General features: G+C 42.2%; 1 protein-coding gene across 1 annotated transcript in view; it reads left to right on the plus strand.

Moving 5' to 3' along the window:
• Nucleotides 1-3,246: 3,246 nt before the first annotated feature.
• LOC102871019 (tetratricopeptide repeat protein 23-like) overlaps nucleotides 3,247-25,866 on the plus strand; it is a 60,178-nt gene continuing 37,558 nt past the window's right edge. Inside the window, exons 1-3 of the mRNA XM_006896809.1 lie at nucleotides 3,247-3,317; nucleotides 13,606-13,792; nucleotides 21,875-21,998. Coding sequence (XP_006896871.1) covers nucleotides 3,247-3,317; nucleotides 13,606-13,792; nucleotides 21,875-21,998 — 382 coding nt within the window. The remainder of the gene's footprint in view (nucleotides 3,318-13,605; nucleotides 13,793-21,874; nucleotides 21,999-25,866) is intronic.

The raw sequence follows: 25,866 nt of genomic DNA on the forward strand, positions 1-25,866 counted from the left end.
TGGAATTGATGTAATACCAACTGATATATTTCAACAAACAGATGCTGCCCTGGATGTGCTCACCAGGTTGTTCCAAGAAATCTGAAGGACAACCAACCTAGCTAAATCACTGGAAGAGAACCATATTTATTCTCATTCCAGAAAAAGGCGACCCAACACAGTGTGGAAAACGTTGAACACTATGACTAATATCCTATACAAGCAGAATCTTGCTGAAGAGTATCCAAAACGACTGGAGCATTACATTGGCAGAGAACTACCAGAAATACAAGCTGGGTTTAGAAGAGGCCATGGCACTAGAGACATCACCAATATCAGATGGATCTTGGCTGAGAGCAAAGAGTACCAGAGGAAGATCTATCTTTATTTCATTGACTATGCAAAGGCATTTGTGTAGATCACAAATTGTGGCTAATCTTGAGAAAAAGGGGTAGTCCAGAATACTTGATTGTACCCATTGGAAATCTACAATTGGTCAGAACAGTGCAAGGAAACACTGCATGGTTCAAAATTGGGAATGGAGTCTGTTAGGATGCATCCTGTCTCCATACCTTTTCAATCTGTATGTGGAACAGATTATTCAGGAAGCCAGACTTTCTGAGGAGGAATGTGGCATCAAGATTGGAGGAAGATTTATAAAAAAACTTGTGTTATGCAGATGACACAATCTTGCTTGCTGAAAATAAGGGAGGACCTGAAATACTTGCTACAGTCAAGGCCTGTAGTCTTCAATATGGATTGAAGCGCAACACCAAGAAGAAAGATTCTCACCATTGGGCATATTGGCAGGACCATGATAGATGGAAAAGAGATTCCGATTGTTAATAATTGCAGTGTGCTCGGTTCCACGATCAACATTCTTGGCACCAGCAGTGAAGAAATAGAGACGAATTTCATTAGGAAAATCTGCTGTCAAGAACCTCTTCAGAGTGCTAAAGAGCAACGACGTCAGTCTAGAGCCTAAGGTGCGTCTGTCTAATCCAGGCCATGATCAGAGAGCTAGACAATGACTAAGAATGACAGAAGAATTGAGGTCTTTGAGTTGTGGTGCGAAAGAAAAGTCTTGAACTTGTCATGTACCGCCAACAAAACAAATCGGTCTGTCTTGGAGAGGGTGAAACCAAGTTTCGAAACTTGGAGGCTAGGATTTTGAAGCTCTGTCTCATCTACTTTGGGCATGTGGCCAGGAGGGACTGACCCTTGGAGGACATCATGCGGAAGGGTGGAAGGACAGCACAGGAGATGAGATGGATTGATACAGTAAACTGGGGCAACAGGCTGGGTATGTGGTAGTCAGTGAGACTGGCTCAGGCCAGGGCCTGCTTCAGATTTGCTGGACATACATACGGTCGCTGAGTCGTAGGCGCTGGACAGCACTTAACAACTATGCTCAAATCTTACTGGGCCACGTAAGACAGTAAAAACCCCATCACAAGCGAATAATTAGGGCTGAAGTTTCGAGAGGCATCCACTCGTTTAAGCGTAGGGGGCAGGAGTGGACCGAAAAAGGTGTTTACAGTGCTATGGCATGAACTCAGGCGCTCCTTGGACGCGATTTATCTTTATAATCTGTTCTTTCATACCAGAGAGCCCCACTGAGAATACAGTCGAAGAAACAGCAGCACAAAACAGAAGAAGGGTCGCAGTGGCCGAAGCTTAAGCCCACTGGTGCGGAGTGCCCGCTGATTGGCTGTGGCGGCTCTGGAAACACGGAAGTTTGTACAGTCACCATGACTACGAGCATGCGCACTGCTTCCGAATGGCCCCTTAGCGTTCTGTTCCCAAGGCAACGCCATTGTCCCCAGAGGCCGCATAGATTACGTGAAAGTTATCACTCCAGAGCGTCCAGCTTCTAAGGCATCCTTGAGTCGCCCTGAAGCAGGTGACTCTAGGCCAGGACCCTGACTTCTCCGCCTGAGAAAACCAATAAAAGACTACTTCCGGGGCGTGGCTTCTCACTCTGGGCCAGGTACGCGGACGAACGCCCTCCTCCTGGCGGACACACAGTCCATTCTGGTTAGCGTCCTGGCGTTGGAGAAGGATCTTTTATAAAGAAAAGCCTGGGACAACCGAAGACTAGGATGTGGCGTCAAATTTCACAAAGTTAAAACGGCGCCTTAGGAAAGGAAGAAGAAATTTGTATTTGAGAGAGGGGACAGATTTTGATTTCGTAATTCAAGGTCATTGGAACTCCATGGTTACTGAGTTTAGGATTGTAAGAAATCAGACCCTTTGGACTTGGACATTGTTATGGAAATAAAGATTAGGAAGAAAATAGGTTGTTCAATATATAGTCACCTTTTGATCTTCGGGTTGATCTTACGTTCTGGATCCTAGGTCAAAGAGAGCAATTCCCCGCTCCAGTGAGAATCAGTGACACTTTGTCGGGTGAAATGAGTAGAGGCTTTTGAAGATTATTGTAGAGTGGAAACCTACCCATACCAAATCCTCCATGGGGTTTCTGAGGCTGTAAATCATGCAGGAGTAGATTACCTATCTCTCTCACAAAGCTGCTAGTGGATTCCAGCACCAGAATGGCCCAGCATTTGAGTTAGCACACTTACAGACAGGGCCACAAAGCTCCTATAGTCATTAAATAATTGCATTCCACTTGGGCTAAGTGGAAGCCTCAGGGATAGGCATGAAAGTTGGATTTCACAAGAGATAATCCACATTTTTCTCCATAAATTCCAAACATTTCCTCCATCAGTCCACAACTGAGCCAAAAGTGACACCTGTGCTTTAGCTGCTGAGTCAAGGCCTTCTAGTAAATAGTGAAATGCCCCAGAGAAGAGGAGGCTTGATCTGTACCTAGTCCTTAAATTAAGTCTCAGATCAGTCCTTGAGAAGTGATTGGTTTGCCTGGAGCCATCTTGTCCACATTGTTAAAAACCAGTGTCTGACTTGAGTCGGAAACCAGTTTTGATGATCCATGAGCTATAAATATTTTAGAAATATGCAAGTGTGTTTCATTTCTAAGAAGAATGGGAACATTTTGGAGAACTAGAAATTCAGAGAAAGGAGCCCAACTTTAATGTAGCAATCAATCTAATTTCTGCACTTACAAAGCAGTCTCCATACATTCATGTATGTACGCTCTGGATTTAGGATGGGATCTGCATTGGGGCAATTTTATTTTCATGTACAGCACCCTATTGGAAGGAAAACAGCAAATAGGGAAACAAACAAGTTGCTAAGCCTCTTTGGCCATAGCTATCCTCCCATGTGCTTCTTGGTAGGAAGAAGATGCAAGCCAGCCCCATCCGCATTCCAACTGTAAGCAACGACAACAGCACCTGGGACTCCTGCTTCCACAGGTGAGTACTGCAAAGCCGCAGTGTCACACTCTGGTTTAAAACACCACAACTTTAATAATACTGACTAGAGGTAAAGGGGCACTGATGGTTTAGAGGCTAAAAGTGTTGTGCTGCCAACTTAAAGCAAGTGGTTCACATACACCAGCTGCTCCATGGAAGAAAGTTCAGCAGTCTTCTCCCATTTACACACTTGAAAACTCACTAGAGGGTCAGCTATGAATGAGTTCTCACTTGAAAACAATGAGTTGTTCGTTGATTAAAGATAAACCTAGAGGAAAACCTTAACAATCACTGTATAGAAGAGGGACCATCTATACTGAGGTTTGGTTTTGTTTACTGTTGTTGTTTTTTTCCACTATAAACAGTTTATTTTAACTTAAAATATGACTCTGGCTATTTCTTCACTAATCTGCTCTGGTGGCCTAATGGCAAGAACCTGCATGGCACTCCCTAATGCACGCAATTTGAAACCGCCAGTTGCTCCACGGGAAAAGAATGGGCAATCTCTTCTTGTGTGATTAACTGCCTCTGAAAACCTGATGGAGAGTCAGCTATGGGTTGGTTCTGACTTATAAGGAAATCTGTATGCTGAGCAAATCATTCGAGAATTGTGTACTCAACAACAATCTGCACTTTAAGGCCAATATCTCTTCCTTAAAGAAGTACCCCTGTTAGGAGTTCTCTTTCATTATTCCCCCTTTTATTTTTTTAATACTTTGTTGTTGTGATGAAACTATATTCAGCATAAGATACACCATTTCCATAATATCTTCATGTGCATCTCAGTGGCATTGTTATTTTAAGTTGTGCAATTTACATAAAATTCACAGCTAATAAATGGTCCTCAAACTGAAAGTCTGACTCCAAAGTTCATTCTTTTTAGCTATTGATCTTTACCACTGTGTCTCAATCTTGGTACTGTTTGACTCTCAACTCTTTGCTTTGGATGTCAGAACAGACTCTGAATATTGTAGTACATCACCAAGAAGGCAGAGCAAAGGGAAGAAACCAAGAAGTTAAGGACCTGAGCAGAAGATTTCAAAGGACAGCTCAGGAAGACAAAAGCAAAGTACTGTAATGAAATATGCTAAGAGCTGGACTTGGAAAATCGAAAGGGATAAACTTGCTCAGAATTTCTTAAGCTGAAGGCACTGAAGAAAATTTCAAATTTAAGATTTGGGTTCCAATCCGTAAGTATGCTATAAGTAGAATATTGAATAATCCAGAAAACATTAAAAGAAGATGGAAGGAGTATAGAGTCACTATACCAAAAATAATTGGTTGACACAGAAAAATTTCATGAAACATGATTGGAAAGGTGGAGGGACAGTGAAGAAGAGGCAGACCCTGGATGAGATGGATTGGCACAATGACTGGAGTAACAAGGGTGGGTGTGTCAGAAGAGACAATGAGATTGGCCCAAGATAGAGCAAGGTTCTGAGCTATTGTGCATAGCTATGAGTTGTGGCCTACTTGACAACATCTCACAACAACAACATGGAAAGCTGAGTCCTTCATGCAACCTGATTACTCATCTTGCTTTCTTTTTCACAAATTTAGTGATAGGTAGGTTAGTTCAGGTCTTACAGTCACAAATCATTTGATAAGACCTCAGCATTTTTCCTTTGGGGTTCCTACTATTGAAACTCTGCTATCAGCTTAATTATATGTAAGGCTGAATTGAAAATATTTAGGATTTACAAAATTTTAGACTATGGAAATTATCAAACAGTATCAATATCATATGCAAGGAAAATGTTGCTTAAGATTATTTTAAAATGGCTAGAACTGAGAGAGAACTGCCAGAAGTTCAAGCCAGGTTTGAAAGGGACTGTGTAGCACCAGGGGTATTATTGCTAATTTGAGATGGATTCAGGCATAAAGCAGACAATACCAGAAGAATATCTATTCATTATTTACTGTCTGTGCAAAAGCATTTGACTATGTGGATCATAACAAATTATGGCTAACTAAGTAGAATGAGAATCCCAGAATGCTTAAGACCTATACTCAGGTCAAGAGACTGTTGTGCAGAGACCAAGAGTAGCACTGTATGCATCAGGGCTGTATCCTCTTTCCATACCTATTTAATTTGTATGCTGAGTAAATCATTCAAGAAGCTAGACTCTGAAAAGAAGAGTTTTTTGCATAAGGATTGGAGGAATACTCATCAACAACTTGCATTAAGGTGGAATAATCTTGCTTGCTGAAGTAAGGAGGATCTGATGTGCTTGCAGAAGAAGATCAAAGACTACACCCTTTGATATGGATTATATCTCACCATAAAAAAAAAACCTTCTTACCACTGAACCAATAGACAACCTCGTGGTAAGAGTAAAGATTGACAATTTTAACAACTTCTTCTTACTTTGATCCACAATTAACAACAGTCTTGGTACGAGCAATCAGGAGAGTAGATGTATTGCGCTGGGAAAATCTGCAGTCAGAAACTTGTCCAAATTACTGAGGAGCAATGTTGACAATTTGAAGACTAAGGTTCACTTGATTCAGACCATGGTCTTTTCCTTCACTTGCTATGCACCTGAGATCTGGACCATGGATAAGGATGACAGAAGAATTGATGCCTTTGAGCTGTAGTGTTGAAGAAGAGTACTGAATATCCATGAACTCCCAAAAGAACAAATAGATATGTCTTGGAGAAAGTACAGCGTGCTCCTTGGAAGCAAAGATGTTAAGGCTTTTTTCATTATTTAATGCCAATTTCATTTTTATTGTGGACCAAGTATCAGGATTTCAAAAATGCTTGCTATAGAAGAGCAAACACTGCAACTTTTATTATAGATTGCATCTCAATGTAAAGAAAACAAAAATTTTCACCACTGGACCTATAGGCAACATCATGATAGACGGAGAAAAGATTGAAACTGTCAACAACTTCATTTTACTTGGATGCACAATCAATACACACGGTATCAGCAGTCAGGAGATTAGGAGACATTTTGCACTTGGAAAGTCTGCAAATTATTGGGAGTAGTGATGTCAGGTTGAAGACCAAGGTGAGCCTGATTCAGACATTGGTTTTTTTAGTCACTTGTTAGGCATCTGAGAGATGAACAATGAATAAAGATAACAGAAGAAGAATTGATCCGTTTGAGATGTGGTGTTGGAGAAGAATATTGAATATATCTTTTGGACTCCCAAAAGAACACAAGTATGTCCTAGAAAAGGTCCAGCCAGAGTGCTCCATGAAAGCAAAGATAATAAAGATTTGCCTCACATACTTTGGGCATGTTGCTAGGAAAGGAAAGGTGGACAGATGGTGAAAGAGAGGAAGACCCTCAACAAGATGGATTGACATAGTGACTGCAGCATTGGAATCAACTATGTCAAAGATTGTGAGAATGGCACAGGATAGGACAGGGTTCAGATCTGTTGTTATAGGGTTGCTATGAGTTGTAGTTGGCTTCATGGCAACGAACAGCAATGACAGTTCTACCCTGGTTGTTGTTGTTATGTGCTATAGTGTCGCTTGTGACTCATAGTGACCCTATGTACAAGAGCTCTAAACGCCGGTCTATCCTCTGCCAACTTAGCCATCTCAAATGCACTCATTCCCACCACTCCAGTCACAGAATTGATCCATCTCATAGAGGGTCTTCCTCTCCTGCACCGCCCCTCCACTCTGCCCAACATGATGTCCCTCTCCAAGGACCAGTCCTTCCTTGCAACATGCCCAAAGTATGTCAGAATCCTTGACTCCAAGGCGCATTCTGGCTTCACCTTCTCCAGGACAAACCTGTTTGTTCTCCTAGCAATCCATGGTATGTACCACAGCTCAAAGGCATCAGTTCTCCTTCTGTCATCCCTATTCACTGTCCAACTCTCTGGTGCATAGCACATAATTGCAAAGACTATAGCCTGGATCAGGTGCACCTTAGTCTCCAGCCTGATGTTGTTGCTCTTCAGTACTCTTGAGAGGTCCCTCACAGCTGACTTTCCCAATGCAATTTGTCTCTTGATTTCCTGGCTGCTGTTACCAAGAGTGTTGCCTGTGAAGCCAAGCAAACGAAAACTTTTAACTATCTCAATCTCTTCACCATCCATACTGATGCTGCTAATTGGCCCAGTGGTGAGAATCTTTGTTTTCTTGATGTTGAGCTTCAATCCATATAGGAGGCTGCAATCCTTGACGCTCTGCAGCAAGCGCTCAGGTCCTCCTCAGTTTCAGTAAGCAGGGTTGTGTCATCTGCATAACGCAGGTTGTTGATGACTCTTCCACCAATCCTGATGTCACATTCCTCCTCGAACAGCCCAGCATCTCGAATGATCTGTTCTGCATACAGATTGAAAAGGTATGGAGACAGAATACATCCCTGATAAACCCCCTTCTTGATTTTGAACCATGTAGTGTCTCTTGCTCTGTTCTGATGACTGCCTCTTGGTCTAAGTATAGGTTTCACATTAGCACAATCAAGTGTTCTGGGATTTCCATTCTTCTCAGAGTCAGCCACAGCTTGCTGTGATCCACACGGTCAAAAGCTTTTGCATAGTCAATGAAGCGCAGATAGACATTCTTCTGGTATCCTCTGCTTTCTGTCAAGATCCATCTAACATTAGCTATAATATCCCTAGTACCATGACCTCTTCTAAATCCAGCCTGCACATCTGGCAGTTCTCTGTTGACATATTGTTCCAAACATTCTTGGATAATTTTCAGCAGAATATTGCTTGCATGTGATATTAATAATATTGTTCGATAATTCCTGCACTCTGTTGGGTCACCTTTCTTTGGAATGGGAACAAATATTGATCTTTTCCAGTCAGTCGGCCAGCTGGTGTCCTTCAGATTTCTTGGCACAACTTAGTGAGCACATCCAGGGCAGTGTCTGTTGAAATTGTCAATTGGTATACCATCAACTCCTGGAGCCTTGCTTTTTGCCAATTCCTTCAGAACAATTTGAACTTCCTCCTTCATCACCATAGGCTCTTGATCATATGTTATTTTTGTGTCAGCCAATTCCTTCTGATACAGTGACTCTGTGTACTCCTTCCATCTTCTTTTGATACTTCCTGGATCATTTAACATTCTACCCAAACTATCTTTTAGTATTGCCACCCATGGCTTGAATTTGTTTTTCAGCTCCTTCAACTTAAGAAATGCAGATCGAGTTCAGCCCTTTTGATTTTCTGACTCCAGCTCTCTGCACATTTCTTGTATCTTGTTTTGTCGTCCTGGGCTACCTTTTGAAATTTTCTGTTCAGCTGTTTGATTTCTTGGTTTCTTCTTTAACTTTGGCTTCTCGGCGCTCTAATGCAATACTCAAAGTCTCATCTGACATCCATCTTGGTCTTATCTTCTTTTTCAGCCTTTGTAATGATCGTTTGCATTATTCATGGATGATTTTCTTGATATCCTCCCAGAGCTCATTTGGTCTACGCTCATTGGTGCTCAAGGCCTCAAATCTATTCCTGAGATAGTTTTGAAATTCGAGTGGGACAGACTTAAGATCAAAGTTTGGTTCCCGTGGACTTGATTTAATTTTCCTCAACTTCAGCTTGAACTTGTGTAAGAGTAGTTGGTGATCTGTCCCACAGTCAGCACCCAGTCTGGTTGATAGTTGAGAAACAATGACTCCTCCACCCCCAAATTATAATGTCATGAAGGTTTAGATCCCAGTGCAGTGCATTACTTAGCATGACACTTCTAGCCCTTAATCATTGTCTTGTGTCTCCCATGGAATGATTAGGTTGGATTATATTAATAATGTGCTTGTACATGCCAGTTAGACAACTTGCTGACTAACAATGCAAGTAAAGTTCATGGAACTCTTTCATATGTGAGACTATATAAATAAAGTATATTGAACCCTAGTGAAGGGATTGGCTGGTTTTGACATCCTGCAAGGCTTTTAAGGGAACCAACCCTAGAAGTGGGAAGAAAAGGTCTTCTCTATGACTCAAAGGAGCTAGGAGAGGAGCATGTGCTTTGGATTCAAGATCCCTGTGTTGAGAACCTCCTAGACCCAGGAAACAGAGGTAACATTGATGATAGTGCATGACAGAAGAAACAATAGAGAAATGGTAGCATCAGACTCAGGTATTTGACATGACTAGGGTGGAGGGCTTCCTGACCTTGGATCAGGGTGGCTGCAATGAGTGTGTTAACCCACAAAAAAAGAGAGTTGAGCACCTCTGGGCAAAGGACTTACTGGTAGAGTAGGGTACCTTTGGGCACTCATTGGTAGAGCTCCTGAGCTTTGTAACACTTGGGTCACAGAGCAGGAACAAAGAGTAGAGAGAGAGGTCTGTGTACAAGCATAATCAACAACTGTCTTGACTGAAAAACTGTGTCTTGAGTTGTTCCTGATTCTGAATTATAACCTGTATCTGGAAGTAGGAGTGACATCCACTTCCTAAATAACATGCCTCTGGAAACTCTATGAACTCTGATAAATGTTGATGGTTGTAGAGGGGCTTCAGGCCTTTTGTTCATGGGGTCACTATGAGTCATTCTCAACTCAAAGATAATCAATAACAACTTTCTTAATAAAGTCTGTAACTGTGCATATGGTCCATGAGTTCTATGTGGTCTTTGAAACAAATTACTGAACCCAACCCAAATTGAGGTTGCTATAGAAAGGATGGCTGATGTCAGAATTGGTAAAAAAGGTTGGAAAGTGGAGTATATTTGACATCCGCCTCATAGGAATCAGCCTTGGAAAGATCTTGGTTCTCCTCTTCCCTTGTGAAGTTACAGGTCTGATTCCACAACCTCACTTTTCACAGGGGGTAAATTTTCAAAAGCTCTTTGGAGGATGCACCTACCTCTGTTATTATTGGATAAGAATTCCACAGAGGTGATATCTGAATTGTGTCTTGAAGAGGAATACAAAAATCACTGGACAGAGAAGAGGCAAGCTTGTTATCTGTCTTCTGAGAAATTGTATAGCAAACTTTCTCACGTTTCCATTTCCGTGGAGTTAAAAAATCTTCTGAAAGCTTGTTTCTCTTTGTAGGTAGAAGCGATCCTGCTTGGATATGAGTCTAATGAATGTTGATTTTTTTTCTTCCTGCTCTGATTGTCTAAGAAGCTTCTACATATATCTTATGTAATGCTGTTATAACAGAAATACCACTAATGGATATCTTTAAAAAGCAGAAATTTATCCTCTTGTAGTTTAGGGAATTCTGATAGCTGCTGCTGCTGCTGCTGCTTCTTCTTCTTCTTCTTCTTCTTCTTCTTCACCATCAAGTCAAATGTGATTCACTGTGACCCTATAAACAACAGATCTGAACCCTCTCCTATCCTATGCCATCCTCATAATGTCTGACATACTTGAGCCCATTGTTCCAGTCACTCCATCCATCCATCTTACTGAGGATCTTAATTTCTTTCTCCTACCCCCACCCTACCTTTCCAAGCATAATGTCTCTTGTCAAGGTATAGCCTCTCCTAACAATAAGCAAAGTATGTGAGATGAAGCTTTGTCATGTTTGTATCCAAGAAGTGTTCTGGCTGCACTTTCCCCAAAACATCTGTTCTTTTGGCAGTCCACTGGATAGTCAGTACTCTTCTTCAACACCACAAAGTCATCAATTCTTCTTCTGCCATCACTATTCATTGCCCAGTTTTCAGATACATAACAAAGGATTGAAAATACTGTGGTTTTAATCAAGCAGACTTTACTCTTCAAACTGACATCATTGTTTCTCAGTAATTTGGAGAAGTCTCTGACTGCAGACTTTCCCAGTGCAATGCATCCCCTCATCTCCTAACTGTTGTTACTAAGGGTGTTGATTGTGGATCTAAGTAAGATGAAATTGATGACAATTTCAATCTTTTATCCATCTATCATAATGTTTGGAGAAGGACATCATACTTGGAAGGGTGGAGGGACAGTAAGGGAGAGAAAGACTTCAGATGAGATGGACTGGCACAGTAACTGGGTAATGGGAGTAGATATGTCAGAGACAGTGAAAGTGGCTCAGGATAGGGTAGGGTTTAGAGCTATTCTTCATAGGGTCACTATGAGTCACAGACAACTCAATGGCACATAACAACAACAACATCATGATGTTGCTTATCGGTGAAAATTTTTATTTTCTTGATGTTGAGATGCAATCCATTATTGAAGGCTGAAGTAGTTGATCTTCTGCAGATAAGAAATTGCAAATCAGCCCAAAAGTATGCGGTTCAAATCCACAAAATGCTCTGTGGGAGAAAGATGGGAAATCTCCTCTGTGTTTTACTGCATCTGAAAATTTCCTGGAAGGTCAGCTATGAGCTGGTTCTGATTTGACAGTACACAACAACAGTAACAACACAACAGCTCAACTCATGTCTATCAAGTTGGAACTGACTCACAGTAGACCCTCAGTTTGGTTTCCAAAGCTGTAAATTGTGCAGGAGGAGAGTACCCATCTTTCTCTCAAGCCTCATTTAGTAGGGTAGAAGTAAAAATTCAAAATTGTCTCTGAGGGAGAAGGTCCACTCGCTGTTGGTGGTAAAGGAGAATCCTTTATAGGCTCGTCATTCACTGGATAACTAATTTCATGTGTCTTCCCTGGTATCAGGGAGCTATGTAGCAGAGACCAAAATCGAAAATTCTCACTCTACTTCTGGTAATTATTAGTTGGTGGTACTAAGGGTCCTACCCCCTTATTTTACTATTTCCTTTTCTTCCTTGGAGAAGTTTCCTCCTGGACATGAAGCGAATTTTAGAACCAGAAAGGTCTTTGAGTTCTGTCAATACAACACCTTCATTTTCTAAATTGAAAAAAAAACAAACCCAGAAAACAAAACAGCAACAAACAAACCATAACCAAAAAAACAACCCAAAATCATGGAAATAATAATAATAATAATAATATCTAATGGTAAGGAGATTGAGGTAGCTAGCATTTTCACCTTACTTGGATACACAATCAACACTGTGGCAACAACAGTCAGGAAATCAAAAGATGAATTGCACTGGAAAAATCTGCTGTCAGGGACCTCTCCAGAATGTCTGTCTGGAGTTTAAGGTGCACCTGATACAGGCCATGGTCTTCACAGTTACTTGCTATGCATCAGAGAGCTGGGCAATGACTATGGATGACAGAAGAATTGATGCCTTTGAGTTGTGATGCTGGAGAAGAATATTGAACATACCAGAGGCAGGCAAGAGAACAAACAGGTCTGTCATTGAGAGGGTGAAACCAGGTTTCTCCTTGGAGGTTAGGATTTTGAAGCTCTAGCTCATATACTTTGGGCATGTGGCTAGGCAGGACCAATCCTTGCAGAAGGACATCATGCTTGGAAGGGTGGAGGGACAGCACAGGAAAGGAAGACCCTGGATGAGATTAATTGATAGAGTAACTGGGGTACTGGGGGTAGGTGTTTTGGAGGCAGTGAGGCTGGCTTAGAATAGAGCAGAGTCCAAAATGATAGGGTCGCCATGGGTCTCAGGTGACTCAATGGCACATAACAACAACAAGGAACTGCACTGCCAACTCAAAGGTGGACAGTTCAAATCCTCCAGCTGCTCCTCAAAAGAAAGATGAACAGTCTCTTCCAATACAATTTATAGTCTCTAAGAACGCGTGGGAGGGTCAGCTGTGATTTGGTTCCAATTCCAATGGCACATAGCAAGGAAGGGTTACAATAAAGAAGAATTGATAATTTTGAATTGTAGTTTTGGCATAGAATGTTGAATATAGCCTGGACTGCCAAAAGAACGAACAAGTCTATCTTGGAAGAAGCACAGCCTGAGTGCTCCTTAGTAGCAAAGATAGTGAAACTTCATCTCACATACTGTGAGAAAACAGGATGACCTGCTACAAGGTGATTGACTCAGTGACTCCGACAAAAGGCTCGAGTGCAGCAGAGATTGTGCAGAGGGCACGGGATCAGACAGGATTTGTTCTGTTGTTGTTGTGAGTTACAGCTGACAACTGCAGAAACAACAATGTGAGAAGAACAGTGACATATGAGTATTACTTAATCCTCCCATAGCCTCATCAGATAAGTACTCATAGATCTTATTTGGAAGAAAAGTAAATTAAGTAATAACTTGCTTATGGTGATAAGGTTCATGACTAGCAGAACTGTGTTACTAATCTGCGTGAGATACCAAATCTGTTTAATTTTTATTACTACATTACTGTCTTAAGGCAGCTTTGTAGATAACATAAACGTATCACTTAGCTTCATCCCTTCATGTCTGTTTTAGAAATCCCATCACTAAATCCCAATTGAAAGGTGTATGTACTTCAGTAAAATAAAAGAAAACAAAAACCCAACCTAAATCCTGACTTCACTCCTCTTGCCCCATTCTGGTACCCACAGGTCCCAGCCAAACAAGATCCCAGCACAGCAGGAAATAGATGCCATGTATACGGCTGAGAGGTACAGAGAGAGTGAAGAAGACTCTGCAAGCGAAGAGGAGGAGGAGTCCATAGACTCTCTGTCTCTTCCCAAAGGCAAATTAGCTGAATCGCAGAAGAAAATAGCTACGTTGATTAAGGAAAATAGGGTAAAACAAAAACCTCGTTGATATTTTATCTCAGTTCATCTTGGTTACTTTTCCTGGATGGTTTCATGACGACACATCTTGAGCAAGACGTACAGCTTCATTAATCCCCTCTTTGCGTGCATGTGTGCCTTTCAAGGTCTGCTTTCCCTTTTTATGAAGCACTTCTTAGAAGGGATTGAATATTGAGGCACAAGGCTGAGAACAGGAGTAGCTAGGTAGGGATCTTGGCTCAGGCTTGAGAGTGATGTAGATAAGCTGCCTGTGGATAGGAGTGGAATGATAAGGAAATCAAAGGACCCAAAACGGGGTAGATGGAGAGGTGAGGGGGACTGAGTCTGTTGCTGAAAGTTTGCCTTTCTTAGACCACTGTTTTTAATCTGATTCAGCTGCCTCCACTCTGCCTGCCCTGCAAACTCACTGGCCCACCTGCATCAGCAACAGCTGTGTGAACCATCTCTTCCTGATGCAAATAGGCCATGTTCAGCTACCCACAAGTAGCAAGCTGGTCTCACCATTAAATGAAGCAGATTCAGTGGCAGAATGTGGGTTTCTCACCACCAGAAGAGCAGGAGGCAGAGCATAGACAGACATGTCCTTCAGGGCCAGAGATTCCTGGGACCGGGTTTATAGATTTCTGTTGACTGAAAAGCCATCTGGGCTCAGGTATTATATCTTGCTTTTAAATAAGAAGCTCTCTGAACTGAGAGATTGTATCTTGCTGAATTATATAACCTGTTAACTTCACTAAGAAATCACATAACCGTGAATATGGTTCTGTCAAGTCTGTGAATGGGTCACTAAACAGATTTCTACCCCAAGAAATCAGTGCAGGAAAATGGGAGGACATGTCTGATCTCAGAAGAATTAGTTTTGCTTGTGGATATTGTTGATGAGGGCAGTTCCCCTTGTGGATTTGATGGGCTGCCCCCTGTTTTCCTTTTTCTAATCACAAGAGGTCAATTTCTTAGAAACAATGACCTGAGAACTAGGATTTCAGAACAAACGTGTAAGCAAGAGTGATCATAGTTCAGAAGCCAGAGGCCACACCGTGACACCCCTCATTATTAGAATGCAGGCTCCAGCCTGCTCCCCAGGTGTGATCTGTCAGCTAAGGAGTCTTGATACGGAATTCTTGGCCAAGAGAAAATTATCTGAAAATCTGTGTGGATAGTGTGGTCTGCAGAGCTCAGGAGGGACAGGGATAGCAGAGGTGGAGGCTGATAGCTCCCTAGATAGGTCCTCTGTAATTTACCCAGAAGGCGATCAACACAGGATTATCCCAACCTGGACCACCTGATACTATACACATCTAGGCTAAAAAGGGCCTTTTTAGAAGCAGTCAAGTCCTGTCTGCCATGCATGCATGTGTGAGCTGTTAAGGCATGAAAATCTTTGTTCACATTGGATATTGACAAGAGGTGGAGACTTTTGGAATGAAATCTGAGATGTCAGATTTCCCAGATGGTGCAGCCCAGAAGGACTGGGATGTGGTGGCTGCCCACAGCAGTGGGTCTGGGCTGACCCCTGTAGAGGCCCATGCAGTTTGTCTCCAGTCCCTTCGTCCTCCTTAGAGGGATGAATGCAGAAAGTCCAGGGCCAGCAGCAGCTCTACACTGCCAGCCTGGTGATTTCCCATGCCCCGATGGTCGTGTATTTTATAAAAATAGAACTTAACCGGGACTGTTACTGGCCTGTTTATTGTTACTGGCCCCTGGTGAGCATTTAAAAAGTCTGACAGATTGATGACTTTTAAAGCATTATGGAGAAATGCCCCTCCAACATTGCATACCTCTGTATATTTGAGCAGTGAGCAGGTGAAGTGTCAGATTAGGTGAGAAAATGGGGCCCGGAAGGAGTGATAACTTGGACCTTTGTGAGACACCATTGTGCCCACATCACTCCATACACTGGTAACATTTACACAAGCACTTGATGTGTTGGGATCACTTTGATGCTGACTTATTTTTCTCATACTGACTCTGTGGGTTAAGCTAGTTAACATAGGTAGTTAAGCTAGGTTTCCAAATCTTGGAAAAGAAAGCGAGACCAGGGGTGATCTTTCTCAAAGAAACATATTCAGTCAACATTAGAATCAGGACTGGAAGTCAGGCATTTGCCTCCTTCATGTGCTGTTTCACCAGCCAGTGAATGCCTGACTTTGCCTGTTATATACCCAATAGATGGCTGTGCTTTAAGCCATTGAAATCTATAACTTGATGTAATTTTGTGATATCTTAGAGCTCTCTGTCTACCAACTGTAGGGACATGGCCACTCCCTCCCATTCCTGTTAGTGAGAGTCACCAATGATTCATCCTGTAAGTACGAAATGATTCCCTCCTCTGTACCAAGCACTGGGCACTCAGTGCCAAACATGAAGAAGAAATATCTTCTCTCAAGGAACTAGTATTTAGGGAGGCAGATCATAGACACACAAGCAAAAAACACTAATTAGTGCAATATCAGATCAAGGTATTATGTAGTTATGCTCCATCGAGTGAGGATCGATCCAGAGCTAACCCTCCAGCAGGTTTTCAGAGGCAGTAAACACTTGTAAAGAGACTATTCCTTTTTCTCCTGCGAGGCAGCTGATGGATTCCTGTACTCTTCACCAACCCAAAGGCAGGCAGTACAAATGCAGTAGCTGCTCTGTGGGACAAGGCTGGGCAGTCTCCTCCCATGCAATTTACAGCCTCTTAGGGTCAGCTATGAATCTTATGAATTGATTCCATCTCGATAGTATATAATAATTACTCCAATCTGGCCCTGTTAACAAAAGAAAACTACACCCAGAGTCATTTTTCTAAATGCAAGGATTAGGACATCTATATATGAGGGACATAATGCAATCTAACGGAGGGGAAATTTATAGATTAAAAGAGACCTCAGTAGCCTATAGACTGGTTTCATGGGTGAACTATAATCAGATTCACTCAAAACCAGACAAACTAAAAATAAACAGATTTGTAAGTGAGGGAGTTGTTGTGATGTACCATTGAGTCAGAACCAACCCATTGCTGACCCTCCAGTAATTGTCAGAGGCAGTAAATTGCACAGGAGAAGATTGCCCATGTTTCTTCTACAGAGATGCTGGTGGATTTGAAATACTTGCCTTTGGGTTGGCAGTGCAGTTTCTTAGCACCAAGCCACCAGAGCTCCCTAAGTGAGAGTTGTTGTTGTTTTTATGTGCCATTGAGTCGCCTGTGAATTATAGTGACCTCTGAACCCTGCCCTATCCTGAGCCAATCTCATCATCGCTGATGCAACTAATCCCATTTCTCTAGTCAATTCATCTCATCCTGGGTCTTCCTCCCCTGTGCTGTCCCTCCACCCTTCTAAGCATAGTGTCCCTCTCCAAGGACTGTTACCTCCTGGCCACATGCCCAAAGTATATGAGATGGACCTTCAAAATCATTGCCTCCAGAGAGCAGCGTTGTTCTACCCTCTCCAGGACAGATTTGTTTGTTCTCCTGACAGTCCACAGTATGTTCAATATTCTTCCTCAGCACCACAACTCAAAGGCATTGATTCTTCTTGGTTATTGTCCAGCTCTCAGATACATAGGAAATAATTGTGAAGACGATGGCCTGTATCAGGCACACCTTAGTCTCCAGACTAAAATCATTGCTCTTCAGTACTCTAGAATTAGGTCCCTGATAGCAGACTTTCCCAGTGTAATGTGTCTTTTAATTTCTTGACTGCTGGTGCAGAGAATGTTTATTGTGGAACCAAGCAAGCTGAAGTTATCAATCATCTCAAACTCTTCTCCATCCATCATGAAGATGCTAATTGGCCCAGTGGCGAGAATCTTTGTTTACTTGATGTTGAACTTCAATCCATATTGAATGCTACAGTCCTTGGCCTTCTGCAGCAAATGCTTCAAGTCCTCCTCAGTTTCAGCAAGTAAGGTTGTGCCATCTGCATAACATAAGTTGTTGATGAGTCTTCCTCCAATGTGATGCCACATTCCTCCTCATAAAGTGCAGTTTCCCAAATGATCTATTCTGCATATAGATTGAAAAGGTAAGGATATAGGATGCATCCCTGACGCACACGTTTCCTGATCCTGAAACTTGCAGTGTTTCCCTGCTCTGTTCTGACTACTGCTTCCTTGTCCAAGTAAGTGTTCTGGGATCCCTATTTATTTCAAGGTTAGCCACAATTTGTTGTGATCCACACTGTCAAATGCTTTGTCACTCACAACATTGTATTTCAAGATGCATCTAGAAGCGGTCTTTTTAACTATAAAAGCAACTCCATTTTTTCCCTCACCTTTTCATCTCCAGTGTAGTAGATATGATTATCTGATTGAAAATGTCCCAAGCCAACCCATTTCATTTGGCCAATCCCTAGTATGTCAATATTTATTTGTCCCATTTCTTCCTTAACAATCTCCAATTTTCCTACATTGATACGTCTTACATTTTATGTTCCAATCAGTAGTATCTGTTTGCAACTGTTTCCTCCTCCTTTATGACTCCCAGTGAGAAGGTTCTGCCTCTGGTGCTGTGTCTGCTAATCTAATCTAAGTGTGCTCTATTGTATATAGGGTTTCTGAGGACTCCTATTTCAGGAATGGATAGCCAATCCTTCTCCCTACTCTGTCTCACTTTTTGCTTAATTCTAATGCAGTATTTGACAGACAAGATTTTTGCCCTAAAGAGCAAAAGAAAAAAAATAAATGAAAATGCATATTTGTGAAATAATTATTAGATTTATGATACTATGTATTTTATTTTTTTAAAAAAACACACCGAAAAAACAAGCCCAAACAAAACCTGTTGTCAATGAGTTGATTCTAATGCATAGATTCTGACCAGAAAGCCAAAACAGAACTGATGCATTGAGTTTCCAAATCTGTGAATCTTTATGGAAACTGAATACAGTATCTTTCTACCTCAGAGTGGCTTGTGATTTCGAATGCAGACTGTTCAGTTAGCAACCAAGTGTTTAACCACTGCACCACCAGGATGCTTCTCTACATATTTGATACTAAGCTATTATTGTTAATGTTTTGGTAAATATTTATGAAATATTAATAGATAAAATGATGGAATTTCTTAAATTTGCTTCCAACTATGAGAAGGGGAGATGTACAGCTCTGAGCAAGTCTACAGTCAGGGAATTCTCCAAAATACCGAAGAGCAGTAATGTCAGTGTGCCTGATTCAGACCATGGCCTTTTCAGTTACTTCACTGAAATGTATATTGTTGTTGTTGTTATCTGCTATTGAGTTGCTTGCAGCTCATAGCGACCCTATGTACAACAGCCCTAAACTCTGCTCTGTTCTGTGCCAATCACACTGTCTCTGACACTTCCATCCCGATTACCCCATCTCATAGAGGGCCTTCCCGTCCTGAGCCTGCCCTCCACCCTCCCAATCATGCTGTCCTTCTCCAAGGACCGGTCTCTCCTTACATGACCAAAGTATGTCAGATGAAGCCTCGGAATCCTGGCCTCCAAGGATCAGCCTGGTTTAATCTTTTCCAGGATGAATCTGTTTGTTTTCTTAGCAACCCATAGTACCCTCAATTCTCTTCTCCAGCACCAAAGCTCAAAGGCATCAATTCTCCTTCTATCCTCCCTAGTCGTTGTCTAATTCTCTGATGCATAACAAGTGACTGCAAAGACTATGGCCTGAACAGATGCATCTTCGTCTCCAGAGTGACACTATTGCTCTCCAGTACCCTGGAGAGGTTCCTAACAGCAGACATTCCCATCGCAATACATCTTTTAACTTCCTGGCTGCTGGTGCCGAGAGTGTTGATTGTGGAGCCAAGCAAACTAAAGCTGTGAGCAATCTCAATATCTTCACCATCCATCCTGATGCTGCCAGTTGATCCAGTGGTGAGAATCTTTGTCTTCTTGACATTGAGCCTCAATCCATATTGGAGGCTGCATTCCTTGACCCTCTGCAGCAAGCGCTTCACGTCCTCCTTAGTTTCAGCAAACAGGGTTGTGTCATCTGCATAACACAGATTGTTGATAGATCGTCCACCAATTCTGATGCTGCATTTCTCCTTATAGAGCCCAGCTTCCCAAATAATCTGTTCTGCATACAAGTTGAAAAGATATGGAGAGAGACAGGACACATCCCTGGTGTACACCCTTCCCAATTTTGAACCATGCAGTGTTACCCTTCTCTGTTCTGACGACTGCCTCTTGGTCCAAGTATAGGTTTCGTATTAGCACAATTAAATGTTCTGGGATTCCCATTCTTCTCAGAGTCAGCCACAGTTTGTTATTATCCACACAGTCAAATGCCTTTGCATAATCAATGAAACACAGACAGACATTCCTCTGGTATTCCCTGCCTTCAGCCAAGATCCATCTAACATTAGCTACAATATCCCTAGTACCACGACCCCTTCTAAACCCAGCCTGGACTTCTGGCAGTTCTCTGCTAATGTGCTGTTCCAGTCGTTTTTTTGATAGTCTTCAGTAGAATCTTGCTTGCATGTGAAATCAATGATATTGTCCTATAGTTTCTACACTCTGTTGGGTCACCTTTCTTTGGAATGGGAACAAATATAGCTCTCTTCCAGTCAGTTGGTCAAGTGGTTGTTCTCCATAATTTTTGGCACTTGGTGAACATGTCCAGGGCAAGATGGACAATAAATGAAAATGACAAAAGAAGAATTGATGCCTTTGAGTTGTGGTGTTGGTGAAGACTGGTGAATATCCCATGAACTTCTAAATGAACAGTTATGTCTTGGAGAAAGTGCATACAAGATGTTCTTTGGAGGCAAAGATTGCAAAATCTTTGTCTTTAATACTTTGGGCATGCTGCGAGAAGGAGCGATTCCTTGGAGAGGAACATCATGCTTGGAAAGGTGGGGGGAGGGGGGTCAGTGAAAGAGAGGAAGACTGTCAACCAGATTGATAAACACAGTGACTGCAGCAATTAACTCAAGGGTGTCCGAGATTGTGAGCATAGCCCAGAATAGGAAAGGGTTCAGATCTGGTGTTCTTCAGGCCACAGTGAGTTGTATCTGACTCTGCAGCATCTGCAACAAAATAGAAGGGGAGAGTAAGAGCTTGCAGATTATAGACGTAAAGCAAAGGTGCCCTTGAGGAGGTGCAATCTTTAATGAAAGCAAATGATGCACTTATTTACACTGGCTAGTTTGGGATATTTTGAAATTTTTCCACAATAAAAGGTTAAGTCACTCTATCATGGAGAAAGTAGACTGAGGGGCCAGAAAAGGTGTTAGGAGAGGGCTCTTCTAGTCCTTCAGGTTAAAGGTGAGGTGGTTTGGACACCCAGGTGTACTGGAGCATTATTTATAATAGCCAAGAGTTGGAAACAGTCCAGGTGCCCATCAACAGACAAATGTTGTATACCACTGTATGATCCGTTCACATAATGGAGTATTACTCATCACTTAAAAAATCATGCATGGATGGATCTAGAACAAATTATGTTGAGCTGCATAAGTCAGTCACAAAAGGACTAGGATAGTATAAGACTACTACTGTAAAAGTCTAAGGAGAGGTTATCACACTGACAGAAGCACTCTTGGAATTTGAATAGGAACTGGGAGGGAGGAGGGTTTTGTTATTGTTATTAGGTGCAGTCAAGTCAACAGGTCTCATAGTGACCCTATGAAAAATGGCTTTGAACTTTTTCCCTATCCTGAGCCAATCCCACCATCTCCAACACACTCATTGCTTCAGTCCATCTTTTTGAGGGCCTCCTCTCTTGTGCTGACCCTCCACCTTTCCTTGCATGATGTTCTTCTCCAAGGACTAGCCTGTCCTTACAACATATCCAGAGTATGTGAGCTGGAGTTTCCCTATCCCTGCCTCCAAGGAACAGGAGAGGGGAGTGAAAATTAGTAAATAGATCTGAAAAAGATGATGCTGACTTGGGTTGGTATACGTGGCCAAAAAGAGGAGAGAGCTCCGTTTGAGGATTTAGTATTAAGATGGAGTCCATAGGACTGGAGGGACAGGACATGGAATTGAAAGGAAAGAGAAAAAGATGTAAACTTGAATTCAGATATAAAATCTATTGGCAAGTACATGAGCCAGAAATATTTGTCCTTTGAAAAAAAAAATCATGACTTATTTGTTCTTTCCAGAATATTAAAGCAAATGAGGAACTGATTCGCTGTGTCATCCTTTCCCGGATTATTTTCGGAGAAGAACACTGGAAATGTGCACAGGCTTTAGCCCACCTGGCTTATGGCTACCTGACTCTGAGAGGTACTGGGTTTCCACACTGGATGGGAGTGGACCATCCTGTGAGAGGAGTGAGCTGGGACCACACACAACTGCAGTGATTGGAGGAAGGGTTCTTTACCGACTCCAGCTCACATCTATTCAAGAGGAGGGGAAAGTTCATGGTTGAGACCAATTGGTGTAGATTTCAGTCACAAACATACCAGAATCTGGTAATGGCCATTTATTGATGTCTTGGTGTGTACCAAGCTTGTTGTACTGAAAATTTAGCCACAGGGATGCCCTCCGCCAAGGGCAGCAGAAGGAATCACTGACCAGCCCTCATCTTTATAATGCTTACTGTGTGTTTAAGCCCATTGATGAGCCACTGTGTCATTCCATATCATTTTCTCCTTCTCACGGATCCTCTACTTTACCAGACATGATGTCCTTCTCCAAGACCTGGTCCTTCCTGATAACATGACCAAAGTAGTTGAAACAAAGTCTCATTATCCTCACATCGAGGGAGCACTCAGCCTGTACTTCCTTCAAGATGGGTTTGTTTTTCTGTCATCTGGCAAGCCGTGGTATATTCAGTATTCTTTGCCACCGCTATAATTTAGAGATATCAGTCCTCCTTCAGTCTTCCTTATTCATTATTCAGCTTCCTCATGCATATGTGGTTGTTCTTACTAAGGTTCTTTTATGTCAGCTCTAACTTGTAGTGCCCCTGTGTGTAACTGGAGGGAAGCCGCCTTCACTATCCTCACAATCGCTGCTGGTTTTGAACCCATAGTTGCAGTCTCCATGTCAATCCTCCTTTTTGATGATTGCTCTCTCTTTTTGTTGACCGTCTACCCAACTGTAATATTTGCAGAAGCAGAATGCCAAACCTTTCTCTTGAGGAGCAATTGGTGGGTTTGAACCCCTGACCTATCATTTAGTGACTGATTACTTAACCACTACACCAATCAGGACTCCTCTGAAAATGCATTGAAAAGATGATAATTTCATTTTTAAAGACTATGAAGGAAGAATGGACAGGATGTGGTGTTCAATTAGGGGATAAGGAAGGATGAGATCTAAAGTTCCTCAAGTTTTCAGATCCCTAAAGATACCACTTTTCAGACATGAGTGAGTCAGTGAGTAATACTGTTGCAACAGCACTTTTTCATTAGATGTTGATGTGGGATGTTGTTGTTGTTGTTGTTATGTGCCATCAAGTCATTTGTGACTCATAGTGACCCTATGTACAACAGCCCTAAACCCTGCTCTATCCTGTGCCAATCGCATTGCCTCTGACACACCCATCCAGATTACCCCAGTCACTGAATCAATCCACCTCATAAAGGGTCTTCCCCTCCTATGCTGTCCCTCTACTCTACCCAGCATGATGTCCCTCTCTAAAGACCTGTCTCTCCTTACAATATGCCCAAAAAGCCCCAGAATCTTTGCCTCCAAGGAGCAGCCTGGTTTAACCCTCTCTAGGATGAATCTGTTTGTTTTCTTGGCAGTCCATGGTACATTCAATACTCTTCTCCAGCACCACAGCTCAAAGGCTTCAATTCTCCTTCTGTCCTCCATAGTCATTGTCCAGCTCTCTGATGCATAACAAGTGATTGCAAAGACCATGGCCTGTATCAGGCGCACCTTTATCTCCAAAGAGACACCATTACTCTTGAGTACTTTAGAGAGGTCCCTAACAGCAGACTTTCCCATTGCAATACGTTTTTTTATTTCCTGGCTGCCAAGAGTGTGGAGCCGAGCAAACTGAAGCTGTGAACAATCTCAATCTCTTCACCATCCATCCTGATGCTACCAATTGGTCCAGTGGTGAGAATCTTTGTCTTCTTGACATTGAGTCTCAGTCCATACTGAAGGCTGCAGTCCTTGACCCTCTGCAGTAAGTGCACGAGGTCCTCCTCAGTTTCAGCGAGCAAGGTTGTGTCATCTGCATAACGCAGGTATTGTTGTTCCATTATGTACCACTGAGTCAACTATGAATCTCATAGCAACCCTATGCACAATAGCTCTGAACCCTGCCCTATCCTGAGCCAATCTCACTGCCTCTGATACACCTACCCTCATTACCCGAATTACTGTGTCAATCCATTGCATTCATGATCTTCCTCTCTAGAGCTGTCCCTCCACTCTTCCAAGCATGATGTCCTTCAACAAGGACTGGTCCCTCCTGGCAACATGCCCAAAGTACATGAGATGGAGGCTCAAAATCCTTGTCTCCAAAGAGGAGATTGGTTTCACCCTCTCCAGAACTGACTTCTTGTTCTCTTGGCAGTCCATGGTATGTTCAATACTCTTCTCCAGCACCACAACTCAAAGGCATCAGTTCTTCTGTCATTTTTGGTCATTGTCCAGCTTTCTGATATCAAGCAAGTAAGTGAAAAGACCCTGGCCTGTATCAGGTGCATCTTAGTCTCTAAACATTGTTGCTCTTTCACACTTTGGAGAGGTCCCTGACAGGAGCTTTTCCTAATGCAATTTTTCCTTTGATTTCCTAACTCCTGGTGCCAAGAGTGTTGATTGTGGAGCCTAATAAGCGGAAATTGTTAACAATCTCAATCTCTTCATGAATTTGGGTGTCATACCTGTGCAGAGGCCGTGCTCATCTTCTCTGTATCATTCCAATTTTAGTATATGTGCTGCCAAAGCAAGCAAAATAATCTCAATCTCTTCTCCATCCATCATGGTGCTGCCATTTGGCCCAGTGGTGAGAATCTTTGTATCCCTGATGTTGAACTTCAATCCATATTACAGACTACAGTCCTTGCAAATTAAGAGATCCAGAGAGAGCAATGAAAGGTCAGAGTTTTTGGTTGTTTTATAGCTTTGTTCTTTAATATATTGACTTTGAATTGCAGCAGAGAAACTCAATAGGAAATGATGAAATTTGGAACTTGGGAGGAGATTCATGAGCTTGAAGGAATAGTTGAGATCAGAACTTGGGAGAGTGTGGTGCCAGAAACTTGGAAAATTGGCTTTTCTAACCATTGCATTAGGGAGTTCTGATGGCCTAGTGGCAAGAAGCTGTGCTGCAATCCCAAAGGTGTGCAGTTGGAATACACTAGCTGCTCTGCAGAAGAAGGATGGGGAATCTCCTCCTATGTAATTAACTGCCACTGAAAATCTGACAGAGGGTCAACTCTGACTTGATAGTACACACCAAAAGCCATTGTGGTAGCCTTAATTGGGAGGATCGTCTCTAGCTACCTTAACTATGGACACATTGTCTTCATGCAAATCATCCACAAGTCTGGGACCAATGTAAGAGAGTACTTTCCACACTATGAAAGACAGTGGTGCAGAGAGGGTGAAGAGACTATGGCAGACAGTGAAGAGACTGTAGTACTGCTATGAAGATACTGTGGCAAGGTGTGACCAGAGGAACCCTGGACATGGAGCCACAGTTAAAGGTTTTGCTTCTGGATGACTGAAAGAAAAACTGACTTGTAACTGCCCTAAGATAAAGTTTGCTGGACAATTGAGGAAACCAGAGGTTAATTTGTGCTATTGAAAGGAACTTAGACTTTCACTTTCTGAGTGTGGAGCTGTCTGAACTAATTGAGGAATCGTATCTTGCTGTTAGTCTGGCTTGGGACTGCTGGACTAAACCTGGACTTTCACTATGTGCTATCCTTTATCTCCTCCAGCCCCCTACCTTATTTCCCTAATAAACTCCATAACTGTGCATAAAGTCTCTGAGTCCATTTGCAATGAACATTGGACCCAACAATTTGTAGAAATAGATGCAGGAGCATGAGAGGTGGCATGTCTGACCATGTAGCTATTTTGTGTGGTACTATGGATATTGTTTTTTTTTCTATAATTATCTTTTATTAATTTTCATAAACATTTACAGAGATTTTGGGTTTCCATTCATTCATTGTTGCACTAT

This window comes from Elephantulus edwardii, unplaced genomic scaffold, assembly GCF_000299155.1.
Source record: "Elephantulus edwardii isolate Elephantulus edwardi_28Jun2011 unplaced genomic scaffold, EleEdw1.0 scaffold00191, whole genome shotgun sequence".
NCBI classification, from domain to species: domain Eukaryota; kingdom Metazoa; phylum Chordata; class Mammalia; order Macroscelidea; family Macroscelididae; genus Elephantulus; species Elephantulus edwardii.